At 46.3% G+C, this 22025-nt stretch overlaps 1 protein-coding gene across 1 annotated transcript in view; it reads right to left on the bottom strand.

Annotated features, from left to right (window-relative positions):
• ATP8B3 (ATPase phospholipid transporting 8B3) overlaps positions 1-21357 on the bottom strand; it is a 317397-nt gene extending 296040 nt beyond the window's left edge. The window contains exons 1-2 of the mRNA XM_069963518.1: positions 21284-21357; positions 867-941 (exon numbers count right to left, since the gene is read on the bottom strand). Coding sequence (XP_069819619.1) covers positions 867-924 — 58 coding nt within the window. The 5' untranslated portion in view covers positions 925-941; positions 21284-21357. The remainder of the gene's footprint in view (positions 1-866; positions 942-21283) is intronic.
• Between the last annotated feature and the right edge of the window lie 668 nt (positions 21358-22025).

The following is a 22025-nucleotide window of genomic DNA, read 5'->3' as shown; positions in this document are numbered from 1 at the left end:
TCCGCCCCGCCGCCATATGCCTGCCCGGAGGTGTGCCGCTCTACTCCGCTGTCCGGCTGTGCCGCCAAACATAGAGCCGGGCGACTTCTCTTGTTCATTCCGTCATTTTGCTGAAAGGGTTCAGTGATTTGATCAAATCCCTAGGGAAATGATGTAATGGCGTGTTCATTTAATCATTTCCCAGGATTTGATCAAATTCCTGAATTCTGTCATTTCACTGGAACATATACATACAATATGGACCACTATTAGGAGGGCTGGCTTCTATCTAGGGCTCTATTGGGAGGGCTGGCTACTATGTGGGACTTGTCTCTCTTAAAGGGGTTATCCAGAGCTACAAAAACATGGCCACTTTTCCCCCTACCAGTTAAGGTGCGGTTTGCAATTAAGCTCCATTTACTTAAATGGAACTGAGTTTCAAAACCCCACCCAAACTGTAGACAACAGTAGGTGGAAAGTGGCCATGTTTTTGTAGCGCTGGATAACCCCTTTAAGCTTTCCATCACCCTGCCTTATACCTTCCTATACTTCACATGTCATAGAAATTTATCCTATTATTTATCACAGTGCACAGTGTTGGGAGAAACCGTCACTCTGACAGTGCCAGGAATGTTGCTTGCTGCTCTGACAATGCGTCTGACCTTGCACACACAGTTCAATAAATATGAAGGTTGGCCCATAACTTTGTCCAATTTCTCAATTTTGCCCCATTGTGTATTTAAGTTTGACACCCCGTGATCTGTGGTTACATGATAGGAAAGATGAATTGTCTATATAATCTGTCAAAGATTTGTTAAGACTAGGAGAAGGGGTAAAGGTTGCTGAATGTAGCCATAAATATGCTAGATCTTATTAATTTATCTTACCTGGCTGATCAGAGTTACCTCTTGTTTTCTTTTTTTGGTTCTTTTGTTGGCTCATCATTCACATTTGAAAGAAATCTAAAAATAGAGAGTTTGACATTAAATTTACATCGAAAGTACAAAGGGTTCAACAGCACCGTTAAGTGACGATCGATATGGAAAGCTGGAAAAATTAATGCTTCCAGAATAGTGAAAAAAAAGTTTATTTAGATTCCTGAGTACATGTGAACTACACTAACTAAGGGTATTTATCAAGCATACATTAAGATATACAAAATAAATTAATACTCAAACAGTGAAATAAGAATGCATGGGGTGTATTATCATTGTGTACATACTGTAGAAGAATAAATCCCGGCACACATCAGAGTTCTGCTTAATTTGTTGGTACAATTGGTGCAGTATATACAGGAGGACGCGTTTCGGCTAGATAGCCTTCATCAGTCTGACAGAGTGCCGTCTTCTACAACTATACTTTGTGTACATACTGTGGCCTGGGGTGCTTAGGTGGTTTCCAGCAGGTGGGCATTTGGTGTTTTGGAGCTGGTTCACATGTCACTGCAGAACAGACACTATATACCATATAATCTTGTTGGACATACCGGGAGCTACAATTCTCAGTTCCTGAAGGTCTATAGCTGTCAGGGCATGCAAGGAGTTGTATTTTACAATTTATGGGGTTGGGTGTTACATAGTTCTGGGGTATTCATTTTAAAATGAATACCCCAGACCTATGTAACACCCAACCAACCCCATAGATGGGGAATTACAGCTCCCATCGTGCCCTGACAGCTATAGACCTTTAGGAACTGCTGGGAGTTGTAGTTTTCCCAACAAAATAGATAATTCTGGGGTATCCATTTTACCTTAATAAAAAAATATATATTTTGTTGGGGGAACTACAACTCCCAACAGTTCCTGAAGGTCTATAGCTGTTTGGGCATGTTGGGAGTTGTAGTTCACGATCTATGGGGTTGGGTCTTACATAGTTCTGAGGCAGGACAGCGGACTGAATGGCTAAGCGGGACGCCAGGGAGCCCCAGAAGCAGGGCGGAGGGCGGACGAGTAAAGTATTCATCAGGCAGGGCTGGGTAAGGGGGACGGGGCTTTACATACTCTCAGTGGAAGCAAGAACGTAAACCTATACAGACTGGCAGGACCGGGAATAGCAGCGGATTTTGCTGCGAAACTCACAGCGTTAAATCCACTGCAATTCCGCTGTCCTTATACACAAATATTAATACCCTTCCACTGCCACACACACCCATACACTGACCACACACACCCTTTCACTGCCACACAATGACACACACTGACTACAGACACCCATACACTGACTACACAATGACTACAGACACCCATACACTGCCACACACTGACTACACACACCAATATCCGTCAGATTTTTGCAGCCAAAGCCAGGAACAGACTACTGTGGTGCCTTGGATTATGAGCATAATTTGTCCCAGATTAACCCTCGTCCAGACTATACCCGGGTATAGTTTGGCCTAGGCCAGAGTATACCCCGGGGTATAAAATAGCCTCGGCCAGAGTATACCCCGGGGTATAAAATAGCCTAGGCCAAACTATACCCCTCCAGGCCAGAATATACCCCGGGGTATAAAATGCCCTAGGCCAGAGTATACCCCGGGGTATGAAATGTCCTAGGCCAGAGTATACCCTGGGGTATAAAATAGCCTAGGCCAAACTATATCCGGTGTGTAAAATAGCCTGGACCAAACTATACCCCGAGGTGTAACATAGCCTAGGCCACAGTGTATCCATCTAAAGTCAAATCAGACCACAGTATACCCCGAGGGATAAACTATATACCTAGGGGCAGGGCCGTATTAAGAGCTTCTACTGCCCTTGGCACTAAACCTAAAGACGCCCCATCATGGGGGAGCGTGGTTTCGGCCACATGCATTTCTTTACTTCTAGAAGCGTTGTCTGAATCACATTTTTATGATTTTTAACTGCTAAACACATAAATTTCCACATTGACTGAATGAATAGAGCAGTCTGCATATTGTCTGAAGGAATTCTCACCACAGGATTGGTAGGTAATAGCTCCAGGCGTCACAGCCATACCAGACCTGAACAATACCGCCACACCAGAACTGATCATACCTACCCCCCTAAAAAAAGTCACCAGATTTACTGGCAAGTCTGACCGGGAGGTGGGAGACTAAAAAAAATAATAATAAAAAAGTTGTTTCCCCCCCCCCCCCCCCACTCCCTGGTGCTGCCCCCCTGCAAGGTGCTGCCCTAGGCACCGGACCACGGGTGCCTAGTGGTAAATACGGCCCTGCCTGGGGGTGTACAACAGCCTATGTCAGACTATATCTCTGTGCCATAATGTTATTACTTGTTTTTCTCACCCCTGGCCCAGGCCACAGTATACCCAAGGGGATATATTTTTGGACCCAGGGGTGTAATATAGCCTAGGCAGGGCCGGCCTTTGGGGTGTGCGACCTGTGCACTTGCACAGGGCGCCTCACTCCCAGCCAGCTAGGGGGCGCTTCGGCAGGCAGAGGGCTGCTCTGCATATCTAACTACAAATAGAAGTTAGATGTGCTGTGTTTCTGCCAGAGTGCCTCCTCCCCCCGGCAAAAACACAGCACATATAACTTCTATTTGTAGTTAGATGTGCAGTGTATCTCTCCCAGAGCACCCCCCCCCCCTCCTCCCGCAGCACTCAGCTTCTTTCCTCCCCTGTGCGGCGCTGGAGCATGACGTCACCCGTACCGCACGTCCAGCCAATCAGTAAGGGGACGTGCAGTCTGGGTGCAGTCATGCCCCGGCGCTCAGGTAAGAGAACTCTCGGTGGGGGTCTGGCTCATCAAGGGGGGACTGTGTGATGTCCCCTGGTTAGCTGTGCAGGACGTTTGTCCTGACACTAGATAGCCAGGGGAGAACGGATGTTTGTGGAAATGCCGGGGAACACCCACCAGCAGGGGGCGGCATCAGAGTGTGCAGAGAGAGAGAGAGAAAGGGGGAGGTAAAGCATGGCTGCACCCTTTCGCTCTGTCACTGCCTGGAGCCTCCTCTCCTCCTGCTGCAGCTAGAGGCCGCTCTGCTGTCTGGCCTGTACGGAGGAGCATCCTGCCAGATCTGCAGAGAGACAGTGACAGTTCCTTACTCCTGTAAGTACACACTAGCACTGATAGTGTGGGGGAGGGGGATATTCTGGCTGCTAGCTTACAAAGAAGCATAAGTGTGGTTTTTTTTATTTCTACAGGAGCTTTGACATTATAGGACTACAAACTTCCAATGTGGTCTGTCTGCTGTCTGTGCCCCCCCCCCCTCAAACACACAGACATATCACACTGGGAGTTGTAGTCCCACACAGTCTATATAGAAAGCTGTCCTCTGCACTCTGCAGCTCCTGTAGGACTAAAAGAACTCCTCCTTATGCATAATAGTCACCCCTCATACAGTGTTAGAATAATTAGAATTGTCCCATTTTACCTTGCAGTGCCAGACTGGATAGATTATATATATATATATATATATATATATATATATATATATATATATATATATATATATAGATATGCAGTGTCAGACTGGATAGATAGATAGTACATGCAGTAGCAGGCTGTATGTGTGTGTGTATATATTAGTACATGCAGTAGCATACTGGTGGGTAGGCAAGCAGGTCTGGTATGGCGGTGTTATTCAGTCTTGGTATGGTGGTATTGTTCAGGTCCGGTAGGACGGTGTTATCCAGTCACAGTATGGCGGTATCAGGTCCCGTATGGTGCAGTTATCCAGTCACAGTATGTTGGTATCAGGTCTGGTATGGCGGTGTTATCCAGTCACAGTATGTTGGTATCAGGTCTGGTATGGTGGTGTTATCCAGCCATAGTATGGCGGCATAGTTCAGGTCTGCTACGTTGGTGTTATCCAGCCACAGTATGATGGTATTGTTCAGGGCTGGTATGCAGAATTTAATATGCAACCTTGTTTATATTTTAAGCAGTTAAAAACCATGTAGAAAAAAAGATTCAGACAATGCATGTGGCCGAAACCATGCATCCATTTCTTCCCTAGTAGCCCCGAGGAGGGCCTTGTTAAAAAGTTTGCTATGGGGCCCAGACATTTCTAGTTACACCCCTGGCAGGGGTGATGGTTGTGTGGGAGTGATAGATGTGTGGGGAAGGGCTGGGGGTGGTAGTTGTTTGGGGAGCTGTAGTTGGGTGGGGGCTGGGGTGTTAGTTGTTTGGGGGGGCTGGGGATGGTAGTTGTGTGAATGGCTGGGGGGTAGTTGTGTGTATGGGGGGGGTGTCGGGTGATGGGTGTTGTCTGGAGGCATGGGAGGCTGACGGAGCTTTATGTTACCTTAAGGGGGGGGGCGCCAAAAAGAGGTTTCGCACAGGGCGCCATTTACCCTAAGGCCGGCCCTGAGCCTAGGCCATGCTTTAACCAGGGTATAGTCTAGCCCAGGTCACAATATATCCCAGAGGATAAACTTTATATTTGGGGGTGTAAAACAATCTAGACCAGACTATATCCCTCCAAGTTATCATGCCAGTTCTGGCCCAGGCTACAGTATACCCCAGGGCATATATTCTATACCAGGGGGTGTAAAACAGTCTAGGCCAGAATATATCCCTCCAGGCCTCATGTTATCATTTCACTGGTTTTCTCACTTTATCTCTAATTTGTTGAAAACTGCGCAGATCTTTTTTTTTTTTATCATACTCGGACACAAAACTGTATCCTCTTGTTGGGATATACAGTACAGTGCTAAAATGGAACTGTCAGTAGATGGCGTTGTCCCATCACTGCATCATTTTTTGAGCAGGAGGAGGTTTTTATGGGCTGCGCAAAATTTTACGGTTGTTGCACAGAAATCATCCATAGCCGCAAGTGCCTTGATACATCTTGCTTAATTTATTCCACAATTTTCGCCTAAGGCTGGGTTCGCACTGCATTTTTGCAGTCCGTTTTTTTCATCCTGTGTTTGCAAACAAAAAACGGATTGAAAACGGATTAAAACACATATTTTTTTAGCGTAAACAAAAACACGGTCAATCAAGTTTTTTGTGTACGCTATAAAAACTGATGCATTTCCATCTGTTTTTTGATCCGTTTTTTAATAATAGAAGTTAATGGAAAAACTGATCAAAACAGAGGCACATAAACGCTTCCTTTTTGTCATCCATTTTTAAAAAAACTTATGGGGGGGGAAAAAAAAACAACGGCCTGCAAAATCACAGTGTGAATCAAGCCTAAAACAGCTTGGCTAAAAGGCTACGCTAGGGTAGGATTTTGCGCAAAAAAATTGCACATGATAAATCAAATGAAAACTAATTAATAGAACAACAAATATTGAAAAGAGGTGCAGGCAGTGTTGGACTGGGGTACCTTGGCCCACCAGGGAAATTGATTCTTGGGGCCCACCCAACATATAAAGACATAATCAGCGGCAAACCTTTCACGTTAGTACAGCGACTTTGCATAGAGCTGTGTATGTGACCAGCAATGCTAGTGCACTGCCAGTCACTTATACAGTTGTTACTGATTTATGCAGTTGTGGTAAAACTGCACCATTTATGTAGAAACTTTAATGAAATTCCAACAATATTGCTGTAAAAACACATCAAAAATGTAATGTGTGAACACAGCCTCAGAAGATGAAGGAAAAAATGACCATCTAGTCTGCTCCTCTATTACAATCTCCAGCAGAGGAGACCCATGACGGTTTATTCTAGCCTCACCACAAGCTGTTGGGCTGGAATAAGACTTTAAAGGACCATCATGAAAAGCACATCAGTGGTCATTAAAGCGTTAAAGGGGTACTCTGATAAAAAAAAAAAAAATTTAAATCTGATGTAAGAAGTTACAGATTAGAAAATTACTTCTAATTAAAAATCTTCAGTCTTTCAGTACTTATCAGCTACTGTATGTAAGTGGTGTATTCTTATTAATCTGACACAGTGCTCTCTGCTGCCACCTCTGTCCGTGTCAGGAACTGTCCAGAGCAGCAGCAAATCCCCATAGAAAACCTCTCCTGCTCTGGACAGTTCCTGACATGGACAGAGGTGGCAGCAGAAAGCACTGTGTCAGACTGGAAACAATACACCACTTCCTGCAAGACATACAGCAGCTGATAAGTACGGGAAGACTGGAGATTTTTAATTAGAAGTAATAAACAAATTCGTATAACTTCCTCACACCAGTTAGTTTAAAAAAATATTTTTCACAGGAGTACCCCTTTAAGGTCAATACAAAATGTCAGACAGACGTGATTAAAAGTTTAATCTGTCTCAGGGGTGAGACACCCAACAATGGCCAGAATGTCACTCAGTCCATCATAATGCAAGTGAGGGGCTGAGCACTCATTATAGGAGATGGGTTCCATTATAGTCTATGGGCCCGTCATGTGTAACATGACTGATGGAGTGATGATCTAGCCCCCAGATGAGGTCTCAGCACTGACACCCCGACTGATTGAAACATTTCACACGTCTGCATGATGTCAAAAGTTTTTATAATGACAGTCCAGGCTCTTGCACACATCCGTGTATGCCTCCATAAATGCACCGTCCATAACCGCACGCTGCCCAAGTCTATGCAGCCCGGCTGCAATCTGGGCCATTTAATAACATGTATTTCTTAGGGGTTCTGCTGATTACAGGAAACAAACTTTATATAATATAGTGGAGACAGTGACCTGTAATCAGCCGGACTGCGCACAAGGTCTGGGAGTGATGCTTCACCTGGCTGTTACTATCAGAGAGACCCCGACCAAGCTAAACCTCTCATATGTCAAAAGTTCATTCAAATAACAGTTAACACTTTAAAGACTGCAAATATTCACAATCAATGGCTGCAGCAGGTCATTGCAGTGATTGGCTGAGCGGGTTGTCAGCGAGTCAGGACCAGTAGAAGCAGCAGGAGTGCACCAGTGGAAAGAGAGCGGTAAGCATGGTGTCACACAGCTAGGTTCACACGGTATTTTGGTCATTTTTTTTGTAACCAAAACCGGGAGTGGATCTGAAACACAGAAAGGCTCTGTTCACACGCTGTTGAAATTTAAAATAACGCCAATTATTTGCCATTAAATGGCAGCCATCCACTAAATTTCTACAGTGTGGGAACATAGCCTTTCTGTGTTTTCAATCTACTACTGGTTTTGGTTGCAAAATACTGAGCAAAAATACTGTGTGTGAACCTAGATTTAGGCTGGGTTCACACCACATATAACACCGGCTGTTTTGTGACGCAGCTGGGTCACAGAGCAGCCGGTGTTACTGGAGATCATCCCGGATAGTACTGCAGTACTGGCCGGATGATCTTCATTTCTGCTGAATTCGGATGCAGGTGCACCAGTGTGCACCCGCATCCGAATTCACCACTGCACACAACGGAGCGTGTGGCCGGAGCCGCACACTCCATTGTGTGAACTGCCATGTCTGTACGGCCGCAGAAAAATGACATGTCAGTTTTTCGTGTGGCTGGAGCGTATACTATGTGTATACGCTCCGTCTGGGATTCCATTCATTCCAATACAACGTATGTTTTGCATAAATCGCGGCTGTTATTGCAAATTGCAACAACAGCTAAGATTTATGCAAAACATATGTTGTGTGAACATGGCTTTAAGATGTAATCTGCCATTTTATACATCTACTAGTAGAAGAGAGAGAACACCATGCGGCGCACATAGCGTATTACTGCAGAACAAATGTGTGTAAGTGGCTAAACTTGCTGCTCACCTTGGGCGGTCATGCTACAAGCCCAACACCGCCAGTCACTTTAGCGGTGGTTTGTACACCTTGATGCCGCTTGCAGCCCTTTCAACGGAACCAGGAGACTTGGTACAATAATTCAGCAGCGAAGACAGCACCAAAGTAGTAAAAAATCTTGTGACTTTATTAACTCCCTCTTGTGCAATGTTTTGCCTTTCTCAGAGCTAAAACGAAGAATTTTTACTACTTTAGTGCTGCCTCTGCTGCTGCTCCGGAGGGGGTGCAGTCTGGTGAGGGGGGTGCATAATCCTACCTATCACTGATACTACTGCTCCGGAGGGGGTGCAGTCTGGTGAGGGGGCATAATCCTACCTATCACTGATACTGCTGCTGCTCCGGAGGGGGTGCAGTCAGATGAGGGGGGGCATAATCCTACCTATCACTGATACTACTGCTCCGGAGGGGGTGCAGTCTGGTGAGGGGGGCATAATCCTACCTATCACTGATACTACTGCTCCGGAGGGGGTGCAGTCTGGTGAGGGGGCATAATCCTACCTATCACTGATACTGCTGCTCCGGAGGGGGTGCAGTCAGATGAGGGGGGGCATAATCCTACCTATCACTGATACTACTGCTCCGGAGGGGGTGCAGTCTGGTGAGGGGGTATTATCCTACCTATCACTGATACTACTGCTGCTGCTCTGGAGGGGGTGCAGTCTGGTGAGGGGGCATAATCCTACCTATCACTGATACTGCTGCTCCGGAGGGGGTGCAGTCTGGTGAGGGGGCATAATCCTACCTATCACTGATACTGCTGCTGCTCCGGAGGGGTGCAGTCTGGTGAGGGGGGTATTATCCTACCTATCACTGATACTACTGCTGCTCCGGAGGGGGTGCAGTCTGGTGAGGGGGGGGCATAATCCTACCTATCACTGATACTACTGCTCCGTAAGGGGGTGCAGTCTGGTGAGGGGGGGCATAATCCTACCTATCACTGATACTACTGCTCCGGAGGGGGTGCAGTCTGGTGAGGGGGGGCATAATCCTACCTATCACTGATACTACTGCTCCGGAGGGGGTGCAGTCTGGTGAGGGGGCATAATCCTACCTATCACTGATACTACTGCTCCGGAGGGGGTGCAGTCTGGTGAGGGGGTATTATCCTACCTATCACTGATATTACTGCTGCTGCTCCGGAGGGGGTGCAGTCTGGTGAGGGGGCATAATCCTACCTATCACTGATACTGCTGCTCCGGAGGGGGTGCAGTCTGGTGAGGGGGCATAATCCTACCTATCACTGATACTGCTGCTCCGGAGGGGGTGCAGTCTGGTGAGGGGGCATAATCCTACCTATCACTGATACTACTGCTCCGGAGGGGGTGCAGTCAGATGAGGGGGGCATAATCCTACCTATCACTGATACTACTGCTCCGGAGGGGGTGCAGTCTGGTGAGGGGTATTATCCTACCTATCACTGATACTGCTGCTCCAGAGGGGGTGCAGTCTGGTGAGGGGGGCATAATCCTACCTATCACTGATACTACTGCTCCGGAGGGGGTGCAGTCAGATGAGGGGGGGCATAATCCTACCTATCACTGATACTACTGCTCTGGAGGGGGTGCAGTCTGGTGAGGGGGCATAATCCTACCTATCACTGATACTACTGCTCCGGAGGGGGTGCAGTCTGGTGAGGGGGCATAATCCTACCTATCACTGATACTGCTGCTCCGGAGGGGGTGCAGTCAGATGAGGGGGGGCATAATCCTACCTATCACTGATACTACTGCTCTGGAGGGGGTGCAGTCTGGTGAGGGGGCATAATCCTACCTATCACTGATACTGCTGCTCCGGAGGGGGTGCAGTCAGATGAGGGGGCATAATCCTACCTATCACTGATACTGCTGCTCCAGAGGGGGTGCAGTCTGGTGAGGGGGGCATAATCCTACCTATCACTGATACTACTGCTGCTGCTCTGGAGGGGGTGCAGTCTGGTGAGGGGGGGCATAATCCTACCTATCACTGATACTACTGCTGCTGCTCCGGAGGGGGTGCAGTCTGGTGAGGGGGGCATTATCCCACTTGTGTCTGCTGCTTATATCTTTATTCTTGAGTCGGTACAATAGTTGAGAAGAAGTTCACACTCTGGAGGTCCCAGTTGTGCAGGAGATCCGTGAGGCTTGGGCGATGATCAGCTGATTCAGGATTCTCACATCAAAGATGATAGGTGTCGTATTAGACGTAGGAGTAAGATTTAAATCAATGGATGAGGCGTTTCTAAGGGAATCCTCAATAGATCTGATGATCTCATCTGATGAAACCCGTCATCCATTGATTAAAGCATTACTGTTATATCTACTACAACTCCTATCATCTGTGATGTGAGAATCCTCAGCTGATCAGAGCCCAAGCCTCACGGATCTCCGGCACAACTGGACCTCCAAAGTGTGAACTTCTCATCACATACATACAGTATACATATATACTCAAATAGATATACTGCAGACATACATACTCTATACATATATACTCAAATAGACATACATACTGTATACATATATACACAAATAGACATACTGCAGACATACATACAGTATACATATATACACAAATAGACATACTGCAGACATACACACTGTATACATATATACACAAATAGACATACTGCAGCCATACACACTGTATACATATATACACAAATAGACATACTGCAGCCATACACACTGTATACATATATAAACAAATAGACATACTGCAGCCATACACACTCTATACATATATACTCAAATAGACATACTGCAGCCATACACACTGTATACATATATACACAAATAGACATACTGCAGACATACACACTGTATACATATATACACAAATAGACATACTGCAGACATACATACTATATACATATATACACAAGTAGACATACTGCAGACATACACACTGTATACATATATACACAAATAGACATACTGCAGACATACACACTGTATACATATATACACACAAATAGACATACTGCAGACATACATACTATATACATATATACACAAGTAGACATACTGCAGACATACACACTGTATACATATATACACAAATAGACATACTGCAGCCATACATACTATATACATATATACACAAGTAGACATACTGCAGACATACACACTGTATACATATATACACAAATAGACATACTGCAGCCATACACACTGTATACATATATACACAAATAGACATACTGCAGCCATACACACTCTATACATATATACTCAAATAGACATACTGCAGCCATACACACTGTATACATATATACACAAATAGACATACTGCAGACATACACACGGTATACATATATACACAAATAGACATACTGCAGACATACACACGGTATACATATATACACAAATAGACATACTGCAGACATACATACTGTATACATATATACACAAATAGACATACTGCAGACATACATACTGTATACATATATACACAAGCAGACATACATCCTGTATACATATATACACAAATAGACATACTGCAGACATACACACGGTATACATATATACACAAATAGACATACTGCAGCCATACACACTGTATACATATATACACAAATAGACATACTGCAGCCATACACACTGTATACATATATACACAGACATACTGCAGCCATACATACAGTATACATATATACACAAATAGACATACTGCAGACATACACAAACATGCAGACACAACACACCTTACATATATACATCTAATCATACTAACACACACAGACTCACCAACATGGATACACAGATACAAAAGCATGCAGATTACACATATAAACCATCTATAGAACTACATTACATAATATACACTATATATATGATAGAAAACACACATATATATATATCACTCACATGGATAAACACATGACACATGTACAGACACACACTGATGACAGATAGACAAGTATATACACACACACTCACATGTTCAGCAGGGCAGGAAGCTTCAGTCTTCTTGTCTCCATCTTCTCTTCTCCCTGCCAGGCACAGCAGCCTCTCCCCATCTCCTGTGCACCGACTGCACACATAGCAACAGGAGAGTCACATGATTGCAGAGGGGAGGGGGGATGGAGGAGGCCCTGCTGCTGCTGCTGCTCTCCTGACAGACAGGAAGAGGTCAGGGCTGAGGCCCAGAGCTGATGTAAGGAGCCAGGTGAGCAGGGGGGAGGGGAGGGCCAATCATTATAGAAAGAACAGGCCCTGATGCGGTGCTGAACTCACCCAGCAGTGTGGGAGCCAGCAGGGGCCCCTTGAGCTCCCGACACTAGGCAGCTTCCAAACGGGAGGCCCCTCTCTGGCTTAGGGGAAGGGCCCTGCAAGAGGGAGGAGGGGGTGGATCCCCCCGGCTCCCCGGTGGCCCAATCCGACGCTGGGTGCAGGTATTGGAAACTGATGCAAAATAGCGCAAAACCCTTAATGAGCCTTGCACAGATATTTATGAAGTGCAAAAAATCTCCTTATGAGCCAAACATAGAAATAAAAACAAAAATGTGCAAACACAATGATAAATGTCCCCTATGTGGGAGATTTATCAAACATGGTGTAAAGTGAAACTGTCTCAGTTGCCCCTAGCAACCAATCAGATTCCACTTTTCATTCCTAACAGACTATTTGGAAAATGAAAGATGAAATCTGATTGGTTGCCAGGGGCAACTGAGCCAGTTCTACTTTACACCATGTTTGATACATTTCCCCCTATGTGTTTAGATTTTTAAGATTTCCATCAGTAGCTTCTCACTTATCTCACAGACAAATCCCCTTAAAAATGTTGAAAAATTAAGTATATACCCCGGGGTATAAAATAGCCTAGGCCAAAATATACCCAGGGTATAATCTAGCCTAGGCCATTATAACCCTGGGTATAGTCTGGGCGGGGGGTATACTCTGGTCTGTTACAATGGGACTATGCTTGTAATCCAAATCACTCTTAAACCGAAACATATGTTCTCATAGAAAACTAATGAAATGCCGACAATTGGTTCCACATCCCAAAAATAATGATTTTTTTATTCTAAGCAAAAAGTAAAACAAATGAAACAAATATTTAAAAACAGAGTAATATGTCGTATTATAAGTTACTGTATAGTATAGCAATCAGCATGTGGAGTATTATGTATAGTAAGTGCCTAAACCTGAAAATCGGCAGCAGTTTGTAGTAAGGGGATGGAAATGCAGATCCCAGGCTAGAATAGAGAAGCAGGGCTGCTGTCAGAGGTCTGTGTGGTCACATGACAGCAATGCGGAGAGGTGTGTGTTCAGCATGGACCAATCAGGAAATCAGAATCACAGAGCTGTGCAGGAGTACAGAGACAGAAACTTTTCTAAACAGCAGTGTGAGTGGCTGAATGTGAGTGCAGGCAGATTAAAGCAGGAATTGAGAGGATGGGAAACAGACTGAAGGGAGCATAAAGGAATGAGCAGGGCGCATATGCGGGCACAGTATAGCAGCACTCTCTGTCCGGGGAAACAGGGGTTACAGCTATGGAGAGATTACCTCCACAGTCCTGTCCCTTGATGCAAGCCCCAGTCTGAAGTGGATCTACTAAGATCAGGGAAACTTCCTGGGTCCGGGTACAGTAATGTAGACCAGGCTATGCAGACCATGCCCCTTTCTCGCTCCCCCACCCACCCAGTACAGGGAGCTCTTAAACCAAAGCAATGCTCTTAAACCCAAGTTACAATTTTGCAAAACTGTGAGCTCTTCTTGCAAAGCGCTCTCTATCCAAGTTTCTCCTAAGCCAAGGTACCACTGTAATTTGGAAAAAGAAACGTGAGCACAGTGCTGCCTGATAATCTTTTGTCATAAAACTTTACAGGTACATGATAAAGATGACATTATCTATTCCACACTATAAATAGCACATTAGTGCTGCCATAGTTACAGTGAGGTGGGGGCCCAAGCTTGATGAACAGCCTGGGACCTATGGTTAAGTAAATCTTCCCTTTTTCTGTATATATATATATATATATTTTGTACATATTAATTGGGTGGTGGGTTTGATTTCTTTTTCCTCCTTTATGGTGCGTTCACACCTACAGGATCTGCAGCTGATTTTCTGCAGCAGATTTCATTTAAATAACTGAACACAGCATCAAATCTGCTGCAGATCTGCTGCAGATCCTGTAGGTGTGAACGCACCCTTATTGTAGATTTATTAATAACCTTATTTCTGATGCAGGGCCGTCTTACCCATTGGGCAGGGTAGGCGGCTGCCCGGGGGCCCTTGCTTCCTAGGGGGCCCCCTGCCCTCTGTGACCTGTATTTTTTGCTTTATAAGACGCACTTATAAAACTAAGTGCGTCTTATAAAGCGAAGACGGCTTCCAAGCAGTGCTGAGCACCGCAAGGAAGCCGTCCTGCCCGCCCCCTGTATTGCCGCTCACTATGCATATGCATAGTGAGCGGCCCTGAGCCACCCCCTCCGCCCGCCCCTTCTATCGCTTCTCAGCTGACAGCCGATCAGAAGCCCAGGAAAGTGCAATGAGCAGCACTTTCCTGGGCTTCTGATCGGCTCAGCTAAGTGGCGATAGAAGGGGCGGGCAGTCCAGGAACTCACCCGTCCGCCAGCCCCAGCAGCTGATGTCTCCTGTCAGCGCGCTCCCGACATCCTCCGGCACAGGCAGCGGGGTACAGAGACGCTGCCTGTGTCCTGGATGTGTCATGCAGCAGGTCACTTCCGGCACAGGCAGTCTCTCTGTACCCCGCTGCCTGTGCCCGGAGGATGTCGGGAGTGCGCGCTCTGCCGGGAGAGGAGCTGCTGGGGCCGCCGGACAGGTGAGTAACTGGTTTGTTGTTTTGGGGGTCACTGGCTACTATGGGGGCACTGGCTACTATGGGGGCACTGGCTACTATGGGGGGCACTGGCTACTATGGGGGGCACTGGCTACTATAGGGGTGCTGGCTACTATGGGGGGCACTGGATACTATGGGGGCACTGGCTACTATGGGGGGCACTGGCTACTATGGGGGCACTGGCTACTATAGGGGTACTGGCTACTATGGGGGGCACTGGCTACTATGGGGGGCACTGGCTACTATAGGGGTACTGGCTACTATGGGGGGCACTGGCTACTATGGGGGCACTGGCTACTATGGGGGGCACTGGCTACTATAGGGGTGCTGGCTACTATGGGGGCACTGGCTACTACAGGGGTACTGGCTACTATGGGGGGCACTGGCTACTATAGGGGTACTGGCTTGTATAGGGGTACTTGTAATCCAAATCCACTCTTAAACCAAAGCAAATTTTCCCATAAGAAATCATTCAAATGCAAACAATTGGTTCCACACCCCAAAAATAATGATTTATTATTCTGAATAACATGTAAAACAAATGAAACAAACATTCAGAAACAGCAGAATATGTGATATTATAAATTAGTGTACAGGAAAGGAGAGGATGGGAAACACAAGTGCGGACAGAGACTGCAGGGAGCATGACGGAATGAGCAGGGCAGATGTGGGCACAGTATAGCAGCACTCACTGTCCGGGAAGAGAGGGGTTACAGCTATGAAGAGTTTACCTCTACAGTCCTGCCCCCTGATGCAAGCCCCAGCCTGAAGTGGATCTGCTATGATTTGGAAGGTGAGGGAGACTTCCTGGGTCAGAGTACAGGGCTGTAGACCCCGCTATGCAGACCATGTCCCTCCCCCACTTGCGCTCCCACCCAGTACAGGGAGCTCTTAAACCAAAGCAATGCTCTTAAACCAAGTCACAATTTTGAAAAACTGTGAGCTCTTAAACCAAAACGCTCTTAAACCAAGTTACTCTTAAACCAAGGTACCACTGTATCTATCTATCTATCTATCTATATAATGTCCACAATAGAGCGCACTCCCAGTTCCAGTGCTGGAGTGCCAAGCAACGGAGATTGGATAAAAATCTCCACTAAATAAATCCAAGAATTTTGCGGCACATCCGTATAGTGAAAAAAGTTGTGGTATTTATTGGTACATCAAAAAGCAAGTGCAACGTTTCAGTCTCATCTCGAGACCTTTCTCAAGCCTGAGAAAGGTCTCGAGATGAGACTGAAACGTTGCACTTGCTTTTTGATGTACCAATAAATACCACAACTTTTTTTCACTATACGGATGTGCCGCAAAATTCTTGGATTTATCTATCTATCTATATATATATATATATATATATATATATATATATATATATACTGTACACACACACACAGTACACTGAGAGATTATTTTTTTTAACCCGATAAATATGTGGCAATATACCAATTTGTGAGATATCTAGCATTTTTATTATAGGAGTCTATTTTATGTCATATGCTTCGCAACCATATGCTCCACATATTTTTTTCTATTCTGCGCCATACCCTATAGGCTACTCTCAAGTGGTTGTTATTTAGATAAAGATGGGGGAACTATAGAGTTCCACGTTGAAAATGTCTCTTTAGCCATATTGCCAGAGTCCACGGGTGGGTGCGAGCTGCGGAATCCGCAACAGATTTTCCGTTGGGATTCTGTGGTGTGCACATACCCTCAGTTGTCAATACTGAGGTATCAGAGTCAGGTGTCACACTTGACTTTGAATTCTTACTGTGTCCTTATCAGGGGTCAGTTGTAAGACTTACGTAAAAATGATTCTTGAATCTAATGCTTAGTTTACACGAGGCGATTATTGGCCCGATCGTACGATTAACGATTTCGAAGTAACAATTTTTTTTATAACGATCAGCGTTTAGACGGTACGATATATCATACGGAAAAATCGTTTTGCGATCGTACGCCCGCAGCCCGGGCCGCCCCCCGCTCAACCGCAGCCCCCTGCGCCGCCCCGATTGCCCCCCCCCCGCTCCGATTGCCACCCCCGCCGCTCCGATCGCCACCCCCGCCGCTCCGATCACCCCCCCGCCAGCGCTCTGATCGGCCCGCCGCTCCGATCGCCCCCACCGCCGCGGCCAAGAGCATACATTACCTGCTCGGCGCAGCAGGTCTTCTGACATCCCCGGCTCCCATCTTCAGCGCATTGTTTGGCTGAAGAGATGAGCCGGGAATTTCAAACGGCTCCTCTTCAGCCAATCAGTGCTCCTCTTCAGCACTGATTGGCTGAAGGGGAGCCGTTTGAAATTCCCGGCTCCCCTTGGCGGGGGTGGCGATTGGGGCGGCGGGGGTGGCGATCGGAGCGGCGTCGGCGTCGATCAGAGCGGCGGGGTGGCGATCAAGCCGGCGCAGGGGGCTGCGGATGAGCGTTGGGCCGGGCGGTGGACGGGGCTGCGGGCGGCTGGACTATCGCGCGACGACTGTTTACACGGAACGATCGGCGAATTTTTTGCAATCGGCGAACGACGATTTATGAACATGTTAAAAGATCAAAATGAACGATTTTTCGATCGTTCGCCGCGTTTACACGTACGATTATCGTTCGAATTCGATCGTTATCGTGAAAATTCGCCCGATAGTCGTTTCGTGTAAACGTAGCATAAGGGTCCATTTACACAGAAAGCTTATTTGACAGATTATCTGCCAAAGATTTGAAGCCAAAGCCAGAAATGGATTTGAAAAGAGGAAAAATCTCAGGCTATCCTTTATGACCTGACCTCGGTTACTGGCTTTGGCTTCAAATCTTTGGCAGAAAATCTGTGTAATCTTTGTGTAAATGGACCCTCAGGGCCAATTCACACGAAGTAAGACTGGCAGAACTCTCCGCTGCGGAATCTCGCCAGCCTCTGTGTCATACTAGCTGTCTATGGGAGGCTAGCGCGCCTCCTCTATCCGCACCTCTCCGCTCAAAAGAATTGACATGTCCATTATTCTGCACGAGGCTCCCATAGACAGCCAGTATGACATGGAGGCTGGCTGTGTGAACTGGCCCTTACTTCTGACTATGTACTTATATGAAAACTGTACTGGTGGGTGCTGGAACCAATTAAACACATTTATATTATTTCCTATGGGAAGACACTGCTCGGTTCTCAAACTGCCTTCCAGAACCAAGCTCAAGAACAGAGGTACCACTGTATAAGGTTGCTTTCTTAAAAGGAGTACTCGGGAGGGCGTGGCTAGAAGCCGACATTATCGGTCACACATGAGCGGAGCTCTGTCTGAGCAGGGCTGTTCCCCGCTATAATATCTGCATCCTATCTGGCTGCTATGACCTTCAGCAACATCCCACGCAAGAATAAGCTAGTCACGCCAATCCACTGCCGCGGAAAAGCTAAAGGATTTTGCCCAGCCTGCTCCACAAAATGGCACCTAGCAGCCGCGAGGTACACAAGGACTAGATTCGCCTGCACGAAGCAGTACGGAGACCTCAGATGCTGCAGAGGCTTAACCCATGCTCTCTCATGTCGCTGCTCAGCTGAAAGCTATTTATGCAGCGATACATCAGGCTACTAAGGGCCCTTTTACACAGAAAGATTATCTGACAGATTATCTGCCAAAGATTTGAAGCCAAAACCAGGAATGGATTTGAAAAGAGGAGAAATATCAGGCTTTCCTTTATTACCTGCTCTCTGTTCATAGTCCATTCCTGGCTTTGGCTTCAAATCTTTGACAGATAATCTGTCAGATAATCTTTCCATGTAAAAGGGCCCTAACTCCCTAATTGAAAGATTGAGGAGGTGAAAGTGGATGTTGGGCTCCTGCGACAGGATATGCACAACCTGCGCGAGCGGGTCTGTGAGACAGAGAGCAGAATATCTCAATTGGAGGACACTACTAGTCCTTTACCACCTAAGATTGTGACTTTGGAAAAGTCGGCTGCTGCCTGGGTACAACAGGCTGATAATCTAGAGAACCGGCTAAGAAGAAACAACCTGTGGATTCTCGGTCTGCCTGAGCGCGCAGAGAGTGGAGACCCCTGCAGTTTCATGGAGCAACGGCTGCGAGACCAACTACTAGACGCCACATTCTTTTCAGCTTTCGCAATTGAAAGGGCCCGTCGTGTCCCAGCCAAAACTCTGCCACCGGGAGCCCCTCCATGGCCTTTCCTGGCCCGCTTGCTGAGTAGCCGTAATCGTGATGGGACTCTACTTGCAGCTAGACTGAAGGGTAAAATATGCTACCAGAATACTACAGTAATGCTGTTTCCTTATTTTTCGGCCTCACTGCAGGAGTTAAGGGCCTCCTTCACATCTGTAAAGAGCAGACTGAGAGACCACAGACTTCCCTACTTGATGGCGTACCCAGCTAAACTACGAGTCGTCCATCAGGATCCCACCATTTTCTTTGATACCCCAGCTGAAGCGGAGGACTGGTTGAATCTGCTTGGGCGCCCAGGTAGGACACAAAATGGACACCCTCCGTGAACAGTTGAGATGTCTGCCTCAAGTTCTCATGCTGACACCTTCGGTTTGCTTCTCCTGTATATTCTTTCTGTCAATATGTTTAGTTATTACTTATTCAATACTCGCCATAATGCCAGGTTGTGTAATTTCTGTGTGCAGCCATCGGGGAGCAGGCCCTTCCTATAGTCTGTGTACACACCAGTAGTGGATTATAACAGGGGCGTTCCGGGCGGCAACCCGGGGCCCTGAGCTCCTGGGGGGCCCATGACCACCCAAAAAGAATTATACTTTCAGAGGTGTACTGTCTCCTGGCTACACTTCCGCCATGATTTGCAAAAAAATCACAGTTTTTTAATGGCAATTTTGCACAAATCAGGACATCATGACATTATCCATACTATACTATGAACACCAGGCTAGTGCCACCATAGTTACAGTGGGGTGGGGGGCCCAGGCTTTGTGAACAGCTGGGGGCCTATGGTCAAGTTAATCCGCCCCTGGTACACACCACCTCATACACAGACTTCCCCCGTATTCCTGCCACAATACTTTATAGGCCCTTGTTATTGGACTACCAGTACTTTTTGTTTTTCTGTTGTTCTATTGTAGTCCCGAGCACTTCTCCCTACCATGTCTTTCCGTGTGCTATCTCTTAATGTTCGGGGACTGAGGACACCTAAGAAGAGGGTACTTACCTTTCGCCAAGATATGCAGGCATAATCCACACCTAATAGGTCTGCAGGAAACCCACCTTACCCCCACTACTACCTCCTATTAACATAAACCTAGGGTACAAACAAATTCTACTCATACTTCCTTTTCACGCAGGGTGTCCTTATTGGTACATAGGTCACTTCGTTGGGAGCTAGGATGTACCCATAAAGACCCAGAGGGTAAAGGAGTTTTTGTACAGGCATGGCTGGAGTCACATCTAGTAGTTATCCTGGTCCTTTACTTACCACCCTCAGTGTCTCATACATTCTTTCATGAAGCTGCTCAGTTTGCTGCGCAATACCCCCAGGCGACTGTATTGTTTCTTGGAGATTTTAATCTCCTGCAGGACGTCAGCTGCAACAAAATCCACCCCATTATCCCTCAGCCTCCCCACAAACACACATTGTCTCCCTCCGGCAGGAACCCCCTATCACAAATTGACTACATATTTGGGAATCTTCGGTCAAATAACTGTTTAGTTACCATAGTACATCTACTCAGAGGCATCTCAGACCATGCTTCATTGCTTGCTGACTTTAATGTCTTTCCCCGCTCATCCAATATAGGTTTTAGGAAGATCCATCCATTTTCGCTTACATAGATATTGGAAAATTACAGGATTCCTGATCATCTCGCTACGTTTCTATCTGATAATAATCCTGAACAAAACCACTGTGCCTTCTGGGATGCCTTTAAGACCTACCTACCTGCCGCCAGTCTTCTATTTGCTATGTAAAGCGTGCAGCTAACTTGAGAGAGGACAAACTGGCTCCCGCTTGTAGACAGGCGGAGTCGGTCTATGTAGCTCAGCCTACTGATGAGCATAGGTTGACATGGTTACGGGCAGGACATGAGTACCTTGCGCACCTACAGTAGAAGAATAAGGGCCCTATTACACCAACAGATTATCTGACAGATTTTTTTAAGCCAAAGCCAGGAATGGATTTTAAAAGAGGAAAAATCTCAGTCTTTCCTTTATTACCTGTTTCCTGTTTATAGTCCGTTCCTGGCTTTGGCTCAAAAAAAATCTGTCAGATAATCTGTTGGGGTAATAGGGCCCTAGGCGGAGACTCTTTTTCACCTCTCAGAAGTATTTTGAGATGGCGAATCAATCCAGTGCACTACTGGAACAACTCATACATAGAAATACTGCCTCTCCTGCGGTGCTCAAGATACAATCTGACTCTAGCACAGATATAGTTAACAGATTCACTACTTTCTATTCTGATCTCTATTTAACACATCTTGTCCCTAGTGCGGATGAGATCACTGCCTTCTTAGAGGACATCCGCTTACCGTATCTGACAAAGGATGCGAAAGATTAACTAGACGCGCCTTTCACATTAGAAGAGCTGACAGACGCTTTGGAGCTGTGGTGAAAGGTAAGGCCTCGGGTCCTGATGCTCTTGCAGCAGAGGTGTATGCTCAGTATGCAGACCATCTCTTGCC

Source organism: Dendropsophus ebraccatus, chromosome 3 (genome assembly GCF_027789765.1).
Source record: "Dendropsophus ebraccatus isolate aDenEbr1 chromosome 3, aDenEbr1.pat, whole genome shotgun sequence".
Lineage (NCBI taxonomy): Eukaryota > Metazoa > Chordata > Amphibia > Anura > Hylidae > Dendropsophus > Dendropsophus ebraccatus.
The sequence above is the reverse complement of the archived record's forward strand: the minus strand, read 5'-3'. Positions and strand labels throughout refer to the sequence as shown.